The 18,880-nt window shown below is 44.7% G+C and overlaps 1 protein-coding gene across 5 annotated transcripts in view; it reads left to right on the top strand.

The window, feature by feature from the left end:
- kcnab1a (potassium voltage-gated channel subfamily A regulatory beta subunit 1a) overlaps positions 1 to 18,880 on the top strand; it is a 49,950-nt gene that overhangs the window by 4,825 nt on the left and 26,245 nt on the right. For 2 of the 5 annotated variants that reach the window (XM_063004927.1, XM_063004923.1), the window contains exon 1: positions 311 to 612. The exons of 1 other annotated variant lie outside the window; for it this stretch is intronic. In XM_063004927.1, coding sequence (XP_062860997.1) covers positions 311 to 612 — 302 coding nt within the window. Of the gene's footprint in view, positions 1 to 310; positions 613 to 2,666; positions 2,915 to 9,311; positions 9,588 to 18,880 lie in introns of those variants that run through there. 2 more of the 5 variants (XM_063004924.1, XM_063004925.1) reach the window with 2 other exon arrangements.

Below are 18,880 nucleotides of genomic sequence, written 5' to 3'. Positions count from 1 at the left end.
ACTTTAAGCCTGGCGATCAGGCCCTGGGTGGAATGTAAGACGTCTCCTGTGGCCACGCCCGGCTTTATCTCCATGTCCACGTTGTCGTTCTGTTGTAGCGGCGTAGCTTTGGGCCGGATCTGGTTTCCTGCTGAGGAGCGACGGAGGTTATAAGAGAGGTGCGAGGCTACAAGATGACACAGATAGTGAGAGAAACGGGCGACAGAGGCTCGACGGGACACCAAACGGGGGAACGTGAGCGGCGCCTGGCACCGCCCTAACAGTACCAAGGGTCTCGCGTGCCGCCCTCGGGGTCGGTGCCGCCGCGGTCATGTTTGCGGCTCGGAGCGGCTCGACGACTCAGGGAATCCCCGAGGACTCCATCAGGCTCCGCAAGCAGTCGGCGGCGTCCGTGTCAGGGGCCCGGAGCCAGCGCAGCTCTCAGGACGGGTCGCGTGAAGCCCACAGGCACAACCAGCAGGCCGCGCTGGCACAGACGCTGGCACAGACGCTGGCACAGACGCTGGCACGCAAGGCCGAGCTGGTGCGTGAGATCGAGACCCAGTGGTACCTGAAGCTGTGTGGACGGGCCAGGGAGGACAGCACGGCCGTCCAGACCGGGATGCCCTACCGGTAGGTGGGAGCTTGATCGTGTGAGGTGTGTATGCCAACGTGTGTGAATGTAAATCCCAGATGCTCGTGAGTTCGAATCTCAGCTCTGTTACCGCTGTGCAGACCCGGCGCCCATAGGCGAAAGTCTCAGTCTATCGTTTGCAGTTTGTTTTTGAAATGTGGCACCAACAAGCTCGTGCTCAGGTGTCCAAATACTTTTTACTGCTCGTGTTGTGATCAGATCTGGGTAAAAGCGGGCGGCGCTCTCGTGGGCTGCCGTGCCGCCGGGCATCGCTGAGCATTTAGCACGACCCAGAAACGGCGACGCCAAGGGAACACATGAGACCCGGAGTCACGATCCAGGGCGTCGCTGCATCCGCTAAACGTCAGACCTCAATAACAGAACTCCCCAGAGCTTCAGTCATTAATCCAGTTCATTCTACAATTATGGTTTATTAGGACTGACGGAAACGGATCATAGAACAGAGAGAAATGTGTCAGGATGAGCGACAACTCCTCCTCCACCTCCTCTGACTCCTCCAACTCCTCCTCTAACTCCTCCACCTCCTCCGACTCCTGTACCTTCTCCAAATCCTCCACCTCCTCCGACTCCTTTAATTCCTCCACCTCCTCCACCTCCTCCAAATCCTTCACCTCCTCCAACTCCTCCACCTCCCTCGCCTCCTCCTCTAAATCCTCTTCCTCCAAATCCTCCACCAAACCATCTCCTCCAACTCTTCCAACTCATCCATCTACTTAACCTCCTTCACCCCCTCCAACTCCTCCTTCACCTCATCCAACTCCTCCACCTCCTCCTCCTCTAAATCCTCCACCTCCTCCACCTACTCCATCTCCTCCGACTCCTCCTCCACCTCCTCCTCCAAATCCTCCACCTCCTTAAACTCCTCCACCTCCTCCTCTTCTAACTTTTCCACCTCCTCCAACTTTGCTCAGATAGGTGATTGTGTGTGTGCAATCATGTATTTGGTGAAGGTGTGAATACAGTCCAAAAATGACAGTATTTGTATTTGTATGGCTGGGCTATGATTGATCAGTCTGTGTTCCGGTTCGTCCCAGAGCTGTTAAGTGTGGCTGAGCTCAGGGCTCTGTGCAGGACTCTGGAGTTTCTTTTTGTCTTTATAGAGCGTGCTCATGTTGAAACAGGAAAGGACCTTCCCTAAACTGTTGCTGCAGTCAGAAGCGTGTAATTTCCCCCATGTGGGGTGTGTGTACATAACGTGGCCCCTGCGTCCGTCATCGCGTTCCAGATTCTTTCTTCGGTATTCGGGGCCGGGCGCCAGTTCTTGATAAAATTCCTCGATATGGGAATTTCTCACAGTTCCTTTTACCAGATGTGATGTCACTGCTGAACCCCCGATAGAGCCGAGGGGTCAGAGGGCACTACGACTGGCACAGCTCCAGCATGTACAGTATGTGATGCCCAAAAATAAACGACGGAGCGATGGATGGAGAAGAAGAGTGAAGGGTGGGGTAACGGGACGGAGAGAGAGAGGAACCAGCGTCCCACATTCCCAAAGTGTTTACTGTAGTGAAACTGGATCTGACGATCCTACCAGAAGATCAACTCCATCAATACGGTCAACCAGAGCGGGGGCGAGGTCTCAAGGTCTGTTCTGGGATTTAGAAGCTTTAATTGAGATTCAGGAGCTTTTTTTTGGGGATTCAGAAGCTTTTTGGGGGATTCAGGAGCTTTTTTGGGATTCAGAAGCTTTATTGGGGGGGTTCAGGCGCGTTTGTTGGGGGAATCAAAAGCTTTTTTTGAGATTCAGAAGCTTTTTTGAGATTCAGAAGCTTTTTTGGGGATTCAGAAGCTTTTTTGGGGATTCAGAAGCTTTTTTTGAGATTCAGAAGCTTTTTTGAGATTCAGAAGCTTTTTTGGGGATTCAGAAGCTTTTTTGGGGATTCAGGAGCTTTTTTGGGATTCAGAAGCTTTTTTGGGATTCAGAAGCTTTTTTGAGATTCAGAAGCTTTTTTAAGATTCAGAAGCTTTTTTGGGGATTCAGGAGCTTTTGTTGTGGTTCAGAAGCTCCGGGCTGACGTTGTGCGTCTCAGAGATGTACCTGTACAAGGCAACTTGCTCACACATTTCTAATCTAAAGCCTAAAGGAGCTCAGAAGTCGAGCGGTGAGAAGCTTCAGATCCTCCCCGACAGACGAAACCTGCTGGAGAAGAATTATCACCTGTGCTGGAGCAACATGAGGAATAAAAAGTACCTGGAGCTCAAACATCTGGAGGAGTTTCTCATCACACATGATCTCTCGCTTCAGGACTCGGTACAGGCTACCACCGGCATGCTTTACAGGTACACTTGCTGCTCGCAGAGCTCCTGCTTGCTCTTATCGGGTCGGAATAGAAGCTACGCTGTCCGTTAAACAAACGTCGCGAGTTACTTTTAATTTCCTGGTGCTTTTCTGTAAGCGTTTGTCAGTGCATCAGATCTCGGTTGTTTTACACGCGTGTGTCAGACAGATAAACGTCCGTGTCACGTCCACGTCACGCTGACCTCTCAGGCTTTATCTTACAGACTCGGTATCCAGTAATTGGGGGATCATGGACTCGACGATGCACTTTCACAAATCACACTGTCCGATCATTTATTCATCCTGGAAAGGGGATGAATTTTTAACCAGAGCTTACCGGGTGTCTCCAGTTAATAGTTAATCAGACGTGAAATTAGAGAGGAGGACCGGGACGGGGAAGTGAGGGACGGGGAAGTGAGGGACGGGGAAGTGAGGGACGGGGACGTGTGGGACGGGGCTGTGTTGGACGGGGACGTGTGAGACGGAGACATGTGGGCCGTGAGGGACGGAGACATGTGGGCCGTGAGGGACGGGGCCGTGAGGGACGGGGACATGTGGGCCATGAGGGACGGGGACATGTGGGATGGGGACATGTGGGACGGGACTGTGTGGAATGGGGACGTGTGGGACGGGACTGTGTGTAATGGGGACGTGTGGGACGGGGCTGTGTGGAATGGGGACGTGTGGGACGGGGCTGTGTTGGACGGGGACGTGAGGGACGGTCCCTCTGCAATCTCATGCTCGTCCTTCAAACAGTAAATCTTAATTTGTAGGTTCACTAACTTCAGTTGGTGCGTATGGGATAGGAACAGTAGATCTACAAAGACCAAGGTCCTCCTCTTCCTAACGCTGATACTACCAGTTCTACTGTGCTGATTGAGAACCGGCTGAATTTTAAAGAATTAATGCTCAATGAGGTGCAGAGACTGCCGATTAAAGTCATCAGTCATCTGCGCTAACAGTGCCCCCTGCTGTCACATAATGACATGGCAGATGCTGATCTGTACCAGAAATGTATAATTACAAATTTGAAATATATTATGCATTTAAAATTCAAATGAAATAAAATCTACTTTAAAAAGTAAATACATGCATAGATATATTAAATAACTAAATCAAAAGTCGTTAAAATATTTAAGTCTTAGACCACGATAGAGCAGTGAATAAAAATGAAATGAAATAAACCTTCTTTAACTTGTAGTTCTGGTTTTCGGTAGATATACGACCTTATATAAGCCTATTTTACATTACTGTAATAATTAAAATACCATTTAGTATAATTTAGTGATTAATTTGCTATTTTTAATCATAAACCGAGTAGCCTCCTTGTGAATGTATAAACTCCCTCTGTGTGTGCCTGTGTTAACCAGACGGGGGATTTAGTCAGAAATCCTGGTGAACACGTTCTACATGAGTGATTGATCAGGTGTGGATGGTGCAGGGACTCAGGTGTAGAGGGTTTTAATCAGTCAGTGCTTTAATTACAGTCAGATAACGGACCAGAGGACGGTGTGTTTGCTCTCTGTCCTCAGTTCTGCATTTATTAAGTTTTCATTAATGAGCTGAGATACGATTGAGATGATTTTTTTATATAATTATTATATTATTATTAAAAACTGTTTTAACAGTAATAGAGCGTTCAAGAATGTTTCCTCCAAAATTAAAGTTTAAAATAATCACACACTACAAATGATGAATATAAATTAAATAATACATTTAAATGAACTGCTTTCAAATGCGTCATATCTTTTATTATTATTATATTTTAATATAAAATGTAATACTATAATACAATACATGACCAGTTCTAACTGGAATTTATTTACTGCTGATTTAAAAATCAATATTTACATTAACTAATACAAATCTAAGAAAACAAATCCTTCATACCTGCCTATTTAATCTGTATTGGGATGTAAAGGGTTAAATTAAAGAGGAGTCTTTGTCGCCCCCTGCTGTCACTAGAAGGAACGTTTTGCTGTGACTGAAGGACCGACGATGTATCGGTGTGTTCCTGTGTAGGACATTGTAGCCTAGTGGTTAAGGTACTGGACTATAGTAATCAGATGGTTCAAACCCACACCACTGACAGGTTGCTGCTGTTGGGCCCTTGAGCAAGGCTCTTAACCCTCAAATGCTTAGACTCTGTACTGTCACAGTACTGTAAGTCGCTTTGGATTAGGGCGTCTAAATCTGCTAAATGCTGAAAATGTAATGTAGTGTAAATGTTTACCAGACGGGGGCGCTCTTTAGTCTTGTTTGATTAGGTGTGGATGGTGCAGGGACTCGTGAGCAGAGGGTTTTAATCAGTCAGAGGACGGTGTGTTTATCGCTGACTTTATGACAGGTTCCGCCCGCTGTGCCAGCTGCAATGCCACGCACGGGCGTGACCGTGATCTGAACTTGTGTTGTGATTGGTGGTTCCACTTCTAGGGGGCTGAACTTTCTGCGTCACTTTTATTTCTAACGGAACACACGGAACACACGGCGATAGGCCTTCCCTAAACTGTTAATGCAAAGTATAATTGATTTATTACACCTTAATTTGAGTAATTAAAAGGGCGTCCCAATACTTTTGTTCGTAGGCTCGATCCTGGAACAGTAGAGGTCTCGTATTGTCTTGGTCCTGACCGCAAGGGTCTAAAGTACCACTAGGAACCAAACGGTGTACCGATGTGAAGACTGAAGCTGATATAAGCGCAGCTTTCACACTAAGTTAATTAAAAAGTAATTATAATGCTTAATTAGGTCCCGGTGAAACAGCGCAGGTGTTTTTCATTACATCCGATTAACCCGAATTTCCTTCACCCACGTCCGTCTGATCTGCAGCCGTCAGCGAATCAGCGAATCACTGCAGGTTACAGGATCACATGATGCGTGGATGTATTCCGATTGTCATTATTCAGGGTTCGGTTAATCAGCGGTGCTATCGACGGGTCAGGCATCTCCATACAGACGTGATTGGTTGTGATTGTTGGTGGTGGATTGGTGGATTGGTGTCCTGCTTTAAGGTACTGCATTGTGCCCAGGGAGCAACTGGACCCACCATGACCCTGACCAGTATAAAGTGGTGGTAAAGCATGAAAACTAAATTAAATAAAATTATACAGATGAAACATTTATTTTATTTCATTTCCACCAGTTTAACCTGGTCAGGGTCACGGTGGGTGTGATGGGTGAAAGGCAGGAAACACCCCGGGCGGGTCGCCAGGCCATCACAGGGCAAACACACACACACACACACACACACACGGGCAATTAGTATCTCCTGACTGAAACAGAGGTGATGGCGCTACCCACCCAGTCGATTGGTGATGGGGGTGGAGGGGTGATAATGATTGAATTGAATATTGGTGATGGGGGGGGGGGGGGGGGGGGTGATTGATGATCTCCTCCTAGGTGTGTGTGTGTGTGTGTGTGTGTGTGTATTTGTCCTGTGATAGACTTGCGACCCCTCCAGGGTGGTTTTCGCACATCAGCCATAACATTAAAACCACCTCCTTGTTTCTACACTCACTGTCTATTTTATCAGCTCCACTTACCATATAGAAGCACTTTGTAGTTCTACAATTACTGACTGTAGTCCATCTGTTTCTCTACATGCTTTGTTACCCCCTTTTATGCTGTTCTTCAATGGTCAGGACCCCCACAGGACCACCACAGAGCAGGTATTATTTAGGTGGTGGATGATTCTCAGCACTGCAGTGACACTGACATGGTGGTGGTGTGTTAGTGTGTGTTGTGCTGGTATGAGTGTATCAGACACAGCAGCGCTGCTGGAGTTTTTAAACACCTCACTGTCACTGCTGGACTGAGAATAGTCCACCAACCAAAAATTTCCAGCCAACAGCACCCCATGTGCAGCGTTCTGTGTCCACTGATGAAGGTCTAAAAGATGAGCGACTCAAACAGCAGCAATAGATGAGCGATCGTCTCTGACTTTACATCTACAAGGTGGACCGACTAGGTAGGAGTGTCTAATAGAGTGGACAGTGAGTGGACACGGTGTTTAAAAACTCCAGCAGCGCTGCTGTGTCTGATCCACTCATACCAGCACAACACACACTAACACACCACCACCATGTCAGTGTCACTGCAGTGCTGAGAATCATCCACCACCTAAATAATACCTGCTCTGTGGGGGTCCTGTGGGGGTCCTGACCATTGAAGAACAGCATGAAAGGGGGTAACAAAGCATGCAGAGAAACAGATGGACTACAGTCAGTAATTGTGGAACTACAAAGTGCTTCTATATGGTAAGTGGAGTTGATAAAATGAACAGTGTGTGTACTGGTACACGCAGCAGGTCCGATCAGGCGAATCAAAGGTTAAACGGGGCTGTGACGGGGGCGGGAGGGACCGCGGAGTTCGGAGCGTGGTCCTCTATTAACTTTAGATGATGTTTATGACGTGAAGGTCGTCTGTAACCATGGTTTCATATTAGCATTGTTCCTTCTCGTTTTAAACTAAAAAGCTGCGGCATTTAGAAAATAACGTGTTTTTAATGAACTGCACTGACTTTAATATCTGCGGTGCTGAGCAGATCATAGAAGATAAACAACCACACACACACACACACACACACACACACACACACACACGACCTGTGTACCTGCCCTTGTAGAGAGGATTCTAATAACACATGGAACTCATAATCAGATTATTTAGACGCTCTACTTATACGGAGATACACCGATTACGATATGAACCACACGCGTATAATTACACCTTCATACAGATTAAACATCAACCAGAATTTATTTACATGTGAAAGGAACTCTGTTGGTTGCTCCGCGTTCCATCCGTCCGCCACGTTTGTAGTTTTTGGTGAGAAAAGTCGTGCCGCACTGAATGCTGGGATTGATCTTCAGCGCTGAGGAGGTGTCGGACGCTCCCTCGTCATTCAGTCAGATCATCACTCAGGATTAAGGCGCCTCAGTAGGAGCATTTTAAGGGAGCTAAGAATTTAGACACGCCCTCTTCTCGGGGTATAGGATGACGAAAAATGTGTCTGTGTGTAGAGAGAGAGAGAGAGAGAGAGAGAGCTGGGTTTTCAGACAGACAGGTCTAATGTGGTGGGTGCTAGTCTGCAGCTCTCCTTGGCCAGTGCAATCAGTAAGCTTGACAAAAATTAGGAGTACGAGGGAGAATGTGAAAATGTATAAACTGTTAGTGGTTGAAACGCCGGGTCACAGCAGGCGTCCGGATATTTTTGGTGAGTCTGGCTCGTTATTATGTTATATTATATATAATGGGGTGTAATCATCTGAACTGAATGTGTGATGGACTGGAACCTCTCAGAGAGAGCGGGGGAGGGGGGGGTGAATGAGTGAGAGAGAGAGAGAGTGGATGAGAGAGAGTGGATGAGAGAGAATGGCTGAAAGAGAATATGCAAAAGTGAGAGAATGAGTGAGAATGTAAAAGAGAGAGAATGAGTGAGAATGCAAAGGAGAAAGAATAAGTGAGAATGGGAGAGAGAATAAGAGAGAATGAGGGAGAGAGTGAGAGAGAATGAGTGAGAATGTAAAGGAGAAAGAATGAGAGAATGGCTAAAAGAGTATATGCGAAAGAGAGAGAATGAGTGGGAATGCAAAAGAGAGAGAATGAGTGAGAATGTGAAAGAGAGAGAATGAGTGAGAGTGGGTGAGAGAGTGAGTGAGGGAGAGAGTGAGAGAGAATGAGTGACAGAATGAATCAGAGAATGGCTGAAAGAGAATATGCGAAAGAGAGGGAATAAGTGAGAATGTGAAAGAGAGAGAATGAGTGAGAGTGGGTGAGAGAGTGAATGAGTGAGAGAGTGGGTGAGAGAGAATGAATGAGAGAGTGACTGAAAGAGTATATGCAAAAGATAGAGAATGAGTGAGTGTGAAAGAGAGAGAATAAGTGAGTGGGTGAGAGAGAGAGAATGAGTGAGAGTGGCTGAAAGAGTATATGCAAAAGAGAGGGAATGAGAATGTGAAAGAGAGAGAATGAGTGAGAGAGTGAGTGAGAGAGTGGGTGAAAGAGAGAGAATGAGTGAGAGAGGGAGTTTGGGATGCATTCTCCCCCCCGAGCATTTTCAGATTTGCTGCTGAGCTCGCTTGTAGATGGTTGAGAGAGAGAGAGAGAGAGAGAGAGAGCAAAAGGAAGATTCGACAGGCGAGAGGTGCAGAAGACGCGAGAGCTGAGAAATATGCTGAACCAGACAGAATGCGCCGGACCGTCGTAACCCCCTCCTTCCTCCGCCCGCCCCTCCTCGCCCCCTTCCCACGTTCCTTCCTCCAGCCGTTTATTCGTCTCTGACCCCGAGAGAATCCTCTCAGTGCGCCGGCACTCGCGGTCCTGCGTGCTCTCGCGTCTCAGGATCAGGATCGGTGCAAGACTAACTTTCTTCTCCCCGGTGAGATTTGAATGCGCCCTCTCGCCCCTCGGCTCCGGGGTCCTCTCAACTTTTCGGTGAGCGTCTCGGTCGCCGGCGGTCGTCATGCAGGTTTCCATCGCCTGCACCGAGCACAACCTGAAGGGGCGTAACGGCGAGCACGGCAAGCAGAGCGCCACCAGCCCCAACGTGGTGAACGCCGCCCGCGCCAAGTTCCGCACGGTGGCCATCATCGCCCGCAGCTTCGGCTCCTTCACGCCGCGCCACCACATCTCGCTCAAGGAGTCCACGGGCAAACACACGGGCATGAAGTACCGGTACGTACCGAATCTCGGCATGTTTACATTCTCTAAATCAGCTCCATTAAAACCCTCCTACTGAGGCGCCTTAATCCTGAGTGATGATCTGACTGAATGACGAGGGAGCGTCCGACGCCTCCTCAGCGCTGAAGATCAATCCCAGCATTCAGTGCGGCACGACTTTTCTCACCAAGAACTACAAACATGGCGGCGGATAAACACAGAGCAACCAACAGAGTTCCTTTCACATGCAAATAAATTCTCATTGATGTGTAATCTGTATGAAGGTGTAATTATACGAGTGTCGTTTATCTGTAAATTGGGGCGTCAGGGACAGTTGAAGCGTTTTCGGTACGCGGAGCGAGGCGTTAGCTGGCGTGCTAGCGGCGGTTTGAACGTCCTGATGCTAACTGTGTTAGCTTAGCAAGCTAGAACGCTAAAACCGCAGTGACGTTATCGGTGTATCTCTGTATAAGTAGTGTGTCTAAATAATCTGCCTTTTTTGGGACAGTGGGAGCCTAGTTGGAAGAGCTTTGGGCTATCGATCAGAAGGTTGTCGGTTCAAATCCAGGCTTTGCTATGCAGCCACTGTCGGGCCCTTGAGCAAGGCCCTTAACCCTGTCTGCTCCAGGGGCGCCGTACAGTGACTGACCCTGCACTCTGACCCCAGCTCCCAGAACTCACTACTAGACTTTTTACTCTGATGAACTCAGATTCTTTATTTTGACTGGCTATGGTATGGTTTGGGGGTTCGGTGGGTAGCACTGTTGCCTCACAGCAAGAAGGTCTTGGGTTCGATTCCCCCACCTTTCTGTGTGGAGTTTGCATGTTCTCCCCGTGTCTGTAAGGGTTTCCTCCGGGTGCTCTAGTTTCCTCCTACATTACTTAAGATTCCTCTCAGGTTCATCTTGAGGTTTCTCTTAAGGTTCCTCTTAAGGTTCATCTCAGGTTCCTCTTAAGGTTTCTCTTAAGGTTCCTCTTAAGGTTCATCTCAGGTTCCTCTTAAGGTTCCTCTTAAGGTTCCTCTTAAGGTTCATCTCAGGTTCCTCTTAAGGTTTCTCTTAAGGCTCTTCTTAAGGTTCATCTCAGGTTCCTCTTAAGGTTTCTCTTAAGGTTCCTCTTAAGGTTCATCTCAGGTTCCTCTTAAGGTTCCTCTTAAGGTTCCTCTTAAGGTTCATCTCAGGTTCCTCTTAAGGTTTCTCTTAAGGCTTTTCTTAAGGTTCCTCTCAGGTTCCTCTTAAGGTTCCTCTTAAGGATTCTCTCAGGTTCCTCTTATTAAATAACATTATTAACATGCATAATATTCATCAATTCAATTATTTATTTATTGTCTGTTTTACCACCGCTTCATCCTGGTCAGGGTTGCAGTGGGTCTGATACGTTTGACTGGAGCTAGGAAACGCCCTGGAAAGGTCGCCAGTCCATCACTGGGCAAACACACACACACACACACACACACACTTAGAACAATTTCTAGTATCTCAAGTTGTCCTGACTGCATGTGTTTGTACTGTGGGAGGAAACCCTTACAGACACACGGAGAACATACAAAACTCCACACATAAAGGACCCTGGGTAATCAAAAGCAGACCCTTCTTGCTGTGAGGTGACAGTGCTACCCACCAAGCCACCATCCCGCCTGTATTCCTAATATTTCTCATTATTTTATTGGTACTCTCTAGTTGATATTGCGCCTCCATTCATTCATTCATAACTGCACTGTGGATTCTATTTAATTCTATTCTGTATTCTATTCTAGTGGTTTAGGTGTTAAAGTACTGAACTAGTAATCTGAATGTTGCTTATTCAAGCCACACCACTGCCAGGTTGTCACTGTTGGACCCTTGAGCAAGGCCTTTAACATTGAGCTGCTTGGATTGTGTACTGTCACAGTACTGCAGGTCGCTTTGGCTAAAAAAAATAATAATAATGCGTCCGCTTAATGCTGAAAAAGTCAAATGTAAATAATAATGTTATATTTATTATGTTTTTCTCGCAGTGTTGGTTGCTGCAGGTACTTTTAGCTTCTTGTTTACACACGATTACACCTTTTTATATAATATATTTAGTACTAACGTTGTTGTATCTGTATCAGGCTACAGAGGCTTTAATCTCCTTCAGGATCAATAACCCATAAATCATCTCTCTGTATGTCTCTTGGTTCTTTACCCTCGGCCCTTGGTTCCGTTTCTCCTCCGGCGCTCCTGCAGTCGCCCCTCGTTCCCCCCCGTTACGTAACTCCAGCTCCGTCTCACTGCAGCTTTTCTCCTCCTCTGTTTCTCTTCCTTCAGCTCTTCTGCATTTGTGTTCTTCACCTCCGATCCTGCACTCAATCATTCCTCACTGCACCGAAGTTTCTTTAATCATATATATACAGTGTATCACAAAAGTGAGTACACCCCTCACATTTCTGCAAATATTTTATTATATATTTCATGGGACAACACTATAGAAATAAAACTTGGATATAACTTAGAGTAGTCAGTGTACAACTTGTATAGCAGTGTAGATTTACTGTCTTCTGAAAATAACTCAACACACAGCCATTAATGTCTAAATGGCTGGCAACATAAGTGAGTACACCCCACAGTGAACATGTCCAAATTGTGCCCAAAGTGTCAATATTTTGTGTGACCACCATTATTATCCAGCACTGCCTTAACCCTCCTGGGCATGGAATTCACCAGAGCTGCACAGGTTGCTACTGGAATCCTCTTCCACTCCTCCATGATGACATCACGGAGCTGGTGGATGTTAGACACCTTGAACTCCTCCACCTTCCACTTGAGGATGCGCCACAGGTGCTCAATTGGGTTTAGTCCATCACCTTTACCTTCAGCTTCCTCAGCAAGGCAGTTGTCATCTTGGAGGTTGTGTTTGGGGTCGTTATCCTGTTGGAAAACTGCCATGAGGCCCAGTTTTCGAAGGGAGGGGATCATGCTCTGTTTCAGAATGTCACAGTACATGTTAGAATTCATGTTTCCCTCAATGAACTGCAGCTCCCCAGTGCCAGCAACACAAATGCAGCCCAAGACCATGATGCTACCACCACCATGCTTGACTGTAGGCAAGATACAGTCGTCTTGGTACTTCTCACCAGGGCGCCGCCACACATGCTGGACACCATCTGAGCCAAACAAGTTTATCTTGGTCTCGTCAGACCACAGGGCATTCCAGTAATCCATGTTCTTGGACTGCTTGTCTTCAGCAAACTGTTTGCTGGCTTTCTTGTGCGTCAGCTTCCTTCTGGGATGACGACCATGCAGACCGAGTTGATGCAGTGTGCGGCGTATGGTCTGAGCACTGACAGGCTGACCTCCCACGTCTTCAACCTCTGCAGCAATGCTGGCAGCACTCATGTGTCTATTTTTTAAAGCCAACCTCTGGATATGACGCCGAACACGTGGACTCAACTTCTTTGGTCGACCCTGGCGAAGCCTGTTCCGAGTGGAACCTGTCCTGGAAAACCGCTGTATGACCTTGGCCACCATGCTGTAGCTCAGTTTCAGGGTGTTAGCAATCTTCTTATAGCCCAGGCCATCTTTGTGGAGAGCAACAATTCTATTTCTCACATCCTCAGAGAGTTCTTTGCCATGAGGTGCCATGTTGAATATCCAGTGGCCAGTATTAGAGAATTGTACCCAAAACACCAAATTTAACAGCCCTGCTCCCCATTTACACCTGGAACCTTGACACATGACACCAGGGAGGGACAACGACACATTTGGGCACAATTTGGACATGTTCACTGTGGGGTGTACTCACTTATGTTGCAGCTATTTAGACATTAATGTCTGTGTGTTGAGTTATTTTCAGAAGACAGTAAATCTACACTGCTATACAAGCTGTACACTGACTACTCTAAGTTATATCCAAGTTTCATGTCTATAGTGTTGTCCCATGAAAAGATATAATGAAATATTTGCAGAAATGTGAGGGGTGTACTCACTTTTGTGATACACTGTATATATTCATATATTTATATATATATCAGTTTGTTCTGCGTTCTGATTTAGGAATTCATTTCCAACCCTTGTTTACCTGAACCTTTATTCACCTGACAAAAGTACGAAGAAATGATTTTATTCCAAATTTTGAATTTAACTACGAATTTAAGTTATTTAATCAAAGGATTATTAAATTATTACCTTAATTAAGTAATTTCCTTGAACATGTGTTATCATTATTATTATTATCATTATCATTACTATAGTATTATAATAATAATTATCAATAATATTATTATTATTACTATTAATATTACTACTATTATCATTATCATCATCATCACTATTATAGTATTTTAATAAAGAATAATATTAATATTATTGTTATTACTATTCTTATTATTACTTTATTATTAGTGTTATTAATATTATTATTATTATTAATATTATCATATTATTATTATTATTATTATTATTAATATTATAATTATTATTGTTTATATTACTACTATTATTATTAATATTATTTATATTACTACTATTATTATTAATATTATTTATATTACTACTATTATTATTAATATTATTGTTACTATTATTATTATTATTATTTTTTATTTATTATTATTATTAATATTATTTTTTATATTATTATTAACATTAATATTATTATTAATATTGTAATTATTATTAATATTATTTTTATTACTACTATAATTATTTATATTATTTATGTTACTACTATTATTATTAATATTATTATTATTAATATTATTTTTATTACTACTATTATTATTAATATTATTAATATTATTATTATTATTATGCATTTATTGCATGTCCATTCTCTGATAATTACATTTTCAGCGCGCTATTATGACATTTAGCTTAAACATTCTGCCATTATTTACAGTTTTTTTACCTGAATGTGGTCACGAGACTGTAGTGGATTCAACCAATAAACAATAAAAGATAAAAATGTCTTAATAACATCAATAACTTTTATTATTACTGCATTTCGTTGTCTTGTACTAGTACATGTGTAATGTCAATAAAGTTAAATCTAATCTAATCTAATCTAATGTAAAATAACATTTAGTTTTTCAGTCCGACGGTGAAACTCAGACCAGAACGTAAATAAACAGTTAAAGTTCTTTATGAACACATGGACGTGACCTTCGACCCCGAGAGCTTTTCGAATGTTTGCTAATGAAATTCATGTAAGCGAGTGTTGATCTGAGCACCCCGGTGGAACGCATACTCCACCTCAAGAGCTCTTCACCTCATAAACTCCTCGTCCTGGTCGCTCTGCCGTGTTTGGATTTGGGTTTTTGTTTCCCTCTGGTCAGGATCTCTCACCGCGTTCTGTTTGTGTTCCGCCGCGCTCGGGTCGGTGCAGCTACTCTATATATGGAGATGTGTGTATGATGGTGTGTATGGAGGAGTGTGTGTCCTGGTTATATCAGTGTGTGTGTTATGCACTGTATGAATGCAGCGGAGGAGTTGCGGCGTCAGGGTCTCTGGGCCTCCGGGTCCCAGTCTGATGATGGTTTCTGGTTTCTGTTTTGCTCTGTGGCTTGAAGAGTCGTGAGAGGGATTTATGATAAAGGATTCAGCTTTTTGAGGCGCCGCTTTATTTGTTTAGAGTCAGAAATGTTCTATTGAACCTGATTATCAGGGCTGAGATAAAACATCAAAGCTTTATTTTATTTTTTATAATTAATGTTGTCCTGCACAGAGTCCTGAGCTCAGCCTCACTTAACAGCTCTGGGATGAACCGGAACATTGACTGAGGCTTTCTTGGCCAACGTCAAAAAGCAGCCATACAAATGCGCTTCTGAATGCACTGAAGGGGCACAAATTCCCACAGTCTTGGGAGAAGCCTTCTCAGAAGATGGATAGATGTTGCTCTGTTTGTTTTTGAAACGGGGCGTCCAATAAGCTCACGGTCAGGCGTCCGAATACTTTTGGCCATACAGTGTACGTTCAAACAGCCGGCCAATATGAGTGCATGTTGCCAGCCAAAATCAGTGCCAGTAGTGACACACACACACTCATTCTCAGCCACTAGTCTGCTGGGTGGGAAAAGGCGGGAATAAAAAGTGGGCGGGGTCTCTGACGCTGTGTAAGGACCCTGGTTAGTAGCCCGAGGCGCCTGGAGGAACGTGGAGATCAGCGAGTGACTCTCCGTGCGCGAGACCGACCTCACGCGCCGATCCACCGAAGTACGGGCGGATAAAAAGGGGTCGGTGGAGCGTGCACGCGTCTGAGGGAGGGCATGTCAGGAGAAAATACCCTCCACGTACACCATCGGGGTCTCCAGCAGAGTAAGAGGAACTGGGTATGACTAAATTGGGAGAAACTGCTTGGATTCTCAGTCAGATGAATTCTTTGGGTGAAGTTTAGGTTCTGTTCTCCTGACGCGTCCACACCGTTGGTGTTGAAGGCGGAGTAGTTTGGACAGGGCTGTCGTGTTGAACACATCTGACCTTTGAGCGCGTGGACGTTAGGTTCAGAGCTGAGGTTCTTCTGATCATCTCAGAGCCGGAGCTGCTGAAAGGTCAGAGAGTCGATACGCTCGCCGAGCTTAAACGTCTGAGCCAGCATCAGCATCAGCACCAGAGCCAGCATCGGGGTTCAGAGAAGATGCCAGCTCAGCATCTCAGAGTCTTAGACTTTTTTCGTAATAAATAAATAACTCTTGGGGTGGCACAGTGGCTCGGAGGGTAGCACTGTCGCCTCACAGTAAAAGGTCCTGGGTTCGATTCCCAGGTAGAGCGGCCCGTGTCCTTTCTGTGTGGGGTTTGCATGTTCTCTCCATGTCTGTGTGGATTTCCTCCCACAGTACAAAGACATGCAGTAAGGTTAATTGGAGCTACTGGGCAGTTGTAGCCTAGTGGTTAAGGTACTGGTCCAGTTATCAGAAGGTTGCCGATTCAAGCCTCACCACTGTCAGGTTGACACTGTTGGGCCCTTGAGCAAGGCCCTTAATCCTCGATTGCTTAGACTGTATACTGTCACAAATCGCCTCCTTCATGCTGCAACGGTCAGTCCGAAAGTCTGCATCATGGACGTACTGGAGCTCTTGACGGAAATTACAGGAAGCAGCAGTGCAGCAGTGCTGGCCTGGTGTCCTCATCGGTGCGAAGCGACATATAAACTTCAATCAGCATCATTAAATCCTGACCAAACCAACCGACCAATCACGTCTCTGCAATCACGTCTCATTCTTTCCTGCCCCCGAGAGTCACTGACCTAAATCTGTTCTCATCCAGCACGGTCAAATGAATTGATGAACAGATTGAATTGAGTTCACAGTCGTGTAGTTTAGTTAGATTTGATTAGTTAATTGAGGTCAATAAATCCAGTCTCACTGCTTGAGGATTAACCTGCACTTGTTTCCATGACGACGTGGTGAAAAGTGATGCCGTCCACGTTTTTATCAAATCAAATCAAATTAAATAAAATCAAATTAAAGTTTATCTGTCACACATGTAGTGATACGAAATGCTTTCGTGACCCCTCGACCACGTTAGTAATTGACCCTTGACCAACGTCGTATCCTATATTTTCTATATTTTCTATTTTCTGGTTTATGGTTGTTGATGTGTGCAGTTTTGTACTGTCACTCGGAGCTGGGGGTAGAAACACTCGCTTCCGAGCTGGATTTATACAGCAGATCAGGGCTTTTTTTATAAAAAAGTAATTTAGTAATGTAAAAGTTTTAAGTACTAATATAGAAACTGTTTAGATTTTGACACCCTGGCAGTGTTACTTACATCCTGGTATTTTTGGATACGTTAATGCATTTTTAAATAATACATTGTTATATGTGTAGCACTGTTTCGTCACAGCAAGAAGGTCCTGGGTTCGATTTCCCGGCCAGGCTGCCTTTCTGTCCTTTCTGTCTGTTTCTGAGTTTGCATGTTCTCCCTGTGTCTGTGAGGGTTTCCTCCGGGTGCTCCGGTTTCCTCCCACAGTCCAAAAATGTGCAGTCAGGATAACTGGAGCTACTGACATGTGATGGACTGGCGACCCGTCCAGTGTGTTTCCTTTTACCGGTGACTAACTGTAGGGCAGTAGGGCAGTTGTAGCTTAGTGGTTGAGGTACTGGACTACCCATCAGTACCAGGTTGCCACTGTTGGGCCCTTGAGCAAGGCCCTTATTCCTCAATGGCTTAGACAATATACTGTCACAGTACTGTAAGTCGCTTTGGATAGGAGCCTCTGCTAAATGCAAAAAAGTATTTCCTCAACTCTTTACTGGTTCCTTTAAGGACTCATGGTGCAGCAATCCAGTAATATTACAGAATTATTATTAATAAAGAATCTGTAAGGCTTCGGTTTTTAAGCAGAAGATTTTTTGGACTTTATCTCTATCTAAAAATGTTTAGATATTTTTTAAGTTATTTCTAGACCTTATGGTTTGTTTTCTTTTTCTGTAGTACTAATGTGACCGAGCAGCTATAAGAAAGCATTTAATTGCTAGTTGTACCATGTATGACCTGTATGTGACAAATAAACATGAATAAACTTTAATTTGATTGAATTTGATTGGATTTGGACTCGTGGGAGACATTTACCCTCGTGTTTACGCTCCATCCTGAACCACAAACGTTCAGCTGAGGAATGATATTGATTTCGATCATCCAAAAAAAACCAAAAACAAAAGAACTCGTCACGTTAATTAGCAGCTGGATGTGCAGGAGGAAGCTTCAGCGCTGGGTGATTAGAGGACGTGGCGGCAGAGTGAAGATCTCTTCATGAATTGGCTTTTCCACACGGCTGAACGATGAAGGCACAAATTCCCACCCAATCCAATTTCTCTTAATCCAGTGAATCCAGTATCCGGCTCCCTCGGTGCAGCTGATGATGGTGTTCAGCGCTCTCGTTATAGATCTGATAATAGTGGCGTGTGTTTAGTGTAACGAGACGTGATACGCTGACGTGATGATGAGCATCGTGGTGGAGCCTCGTCTGCTATTGTGTTCATTTATTCATTTATTTACGTTCCTGGGTTCTGGGTTCAATTCCCAAGTGGAGTTTGCATGTTCTCCCTGTGTTTGTGTGGGTTTCCTGCCACAGTCCAAAGACATTCAGTGTGTGTGTGTGTTGATGTGTGTTTGCCCTGTGATGGACTGGCGACCTGTCCTCTGTGTTTCCTGCCTTTTGTCCAATGATTCAGACCACCGCGACCCTGACCAGGATTAAGCGGTGGTAAAAAAAAGACAATTAATGAATATTTAATAACCAGATGAAATTTGCACTAATTTATACAATTATATTTATTATTATCATTATTATTATCATTATTATTATTTTTTTATTATTATTATTATTTATTACTATAATTATAATAATAAT

Source organism: Trichomycterus rosablanca, chromosome 11 (genome assembly GCF_030014385.1).
Source record: "Trichomycterus rosablanca isolate fTriRos1 chromosome 11, fTriRos1.hap1, whole genome shotgun sequence".
Taxonomy (NCBI): Eukaryota; Metazoa; Chordata; class Actinopteri; order Siluriformes; family Trichomycteridae; genus Trichomycterus; species Trichomycterus rosablanca.
This window is presented reverse-complemented; position numbering and strand designations above follow the sequence as displayed.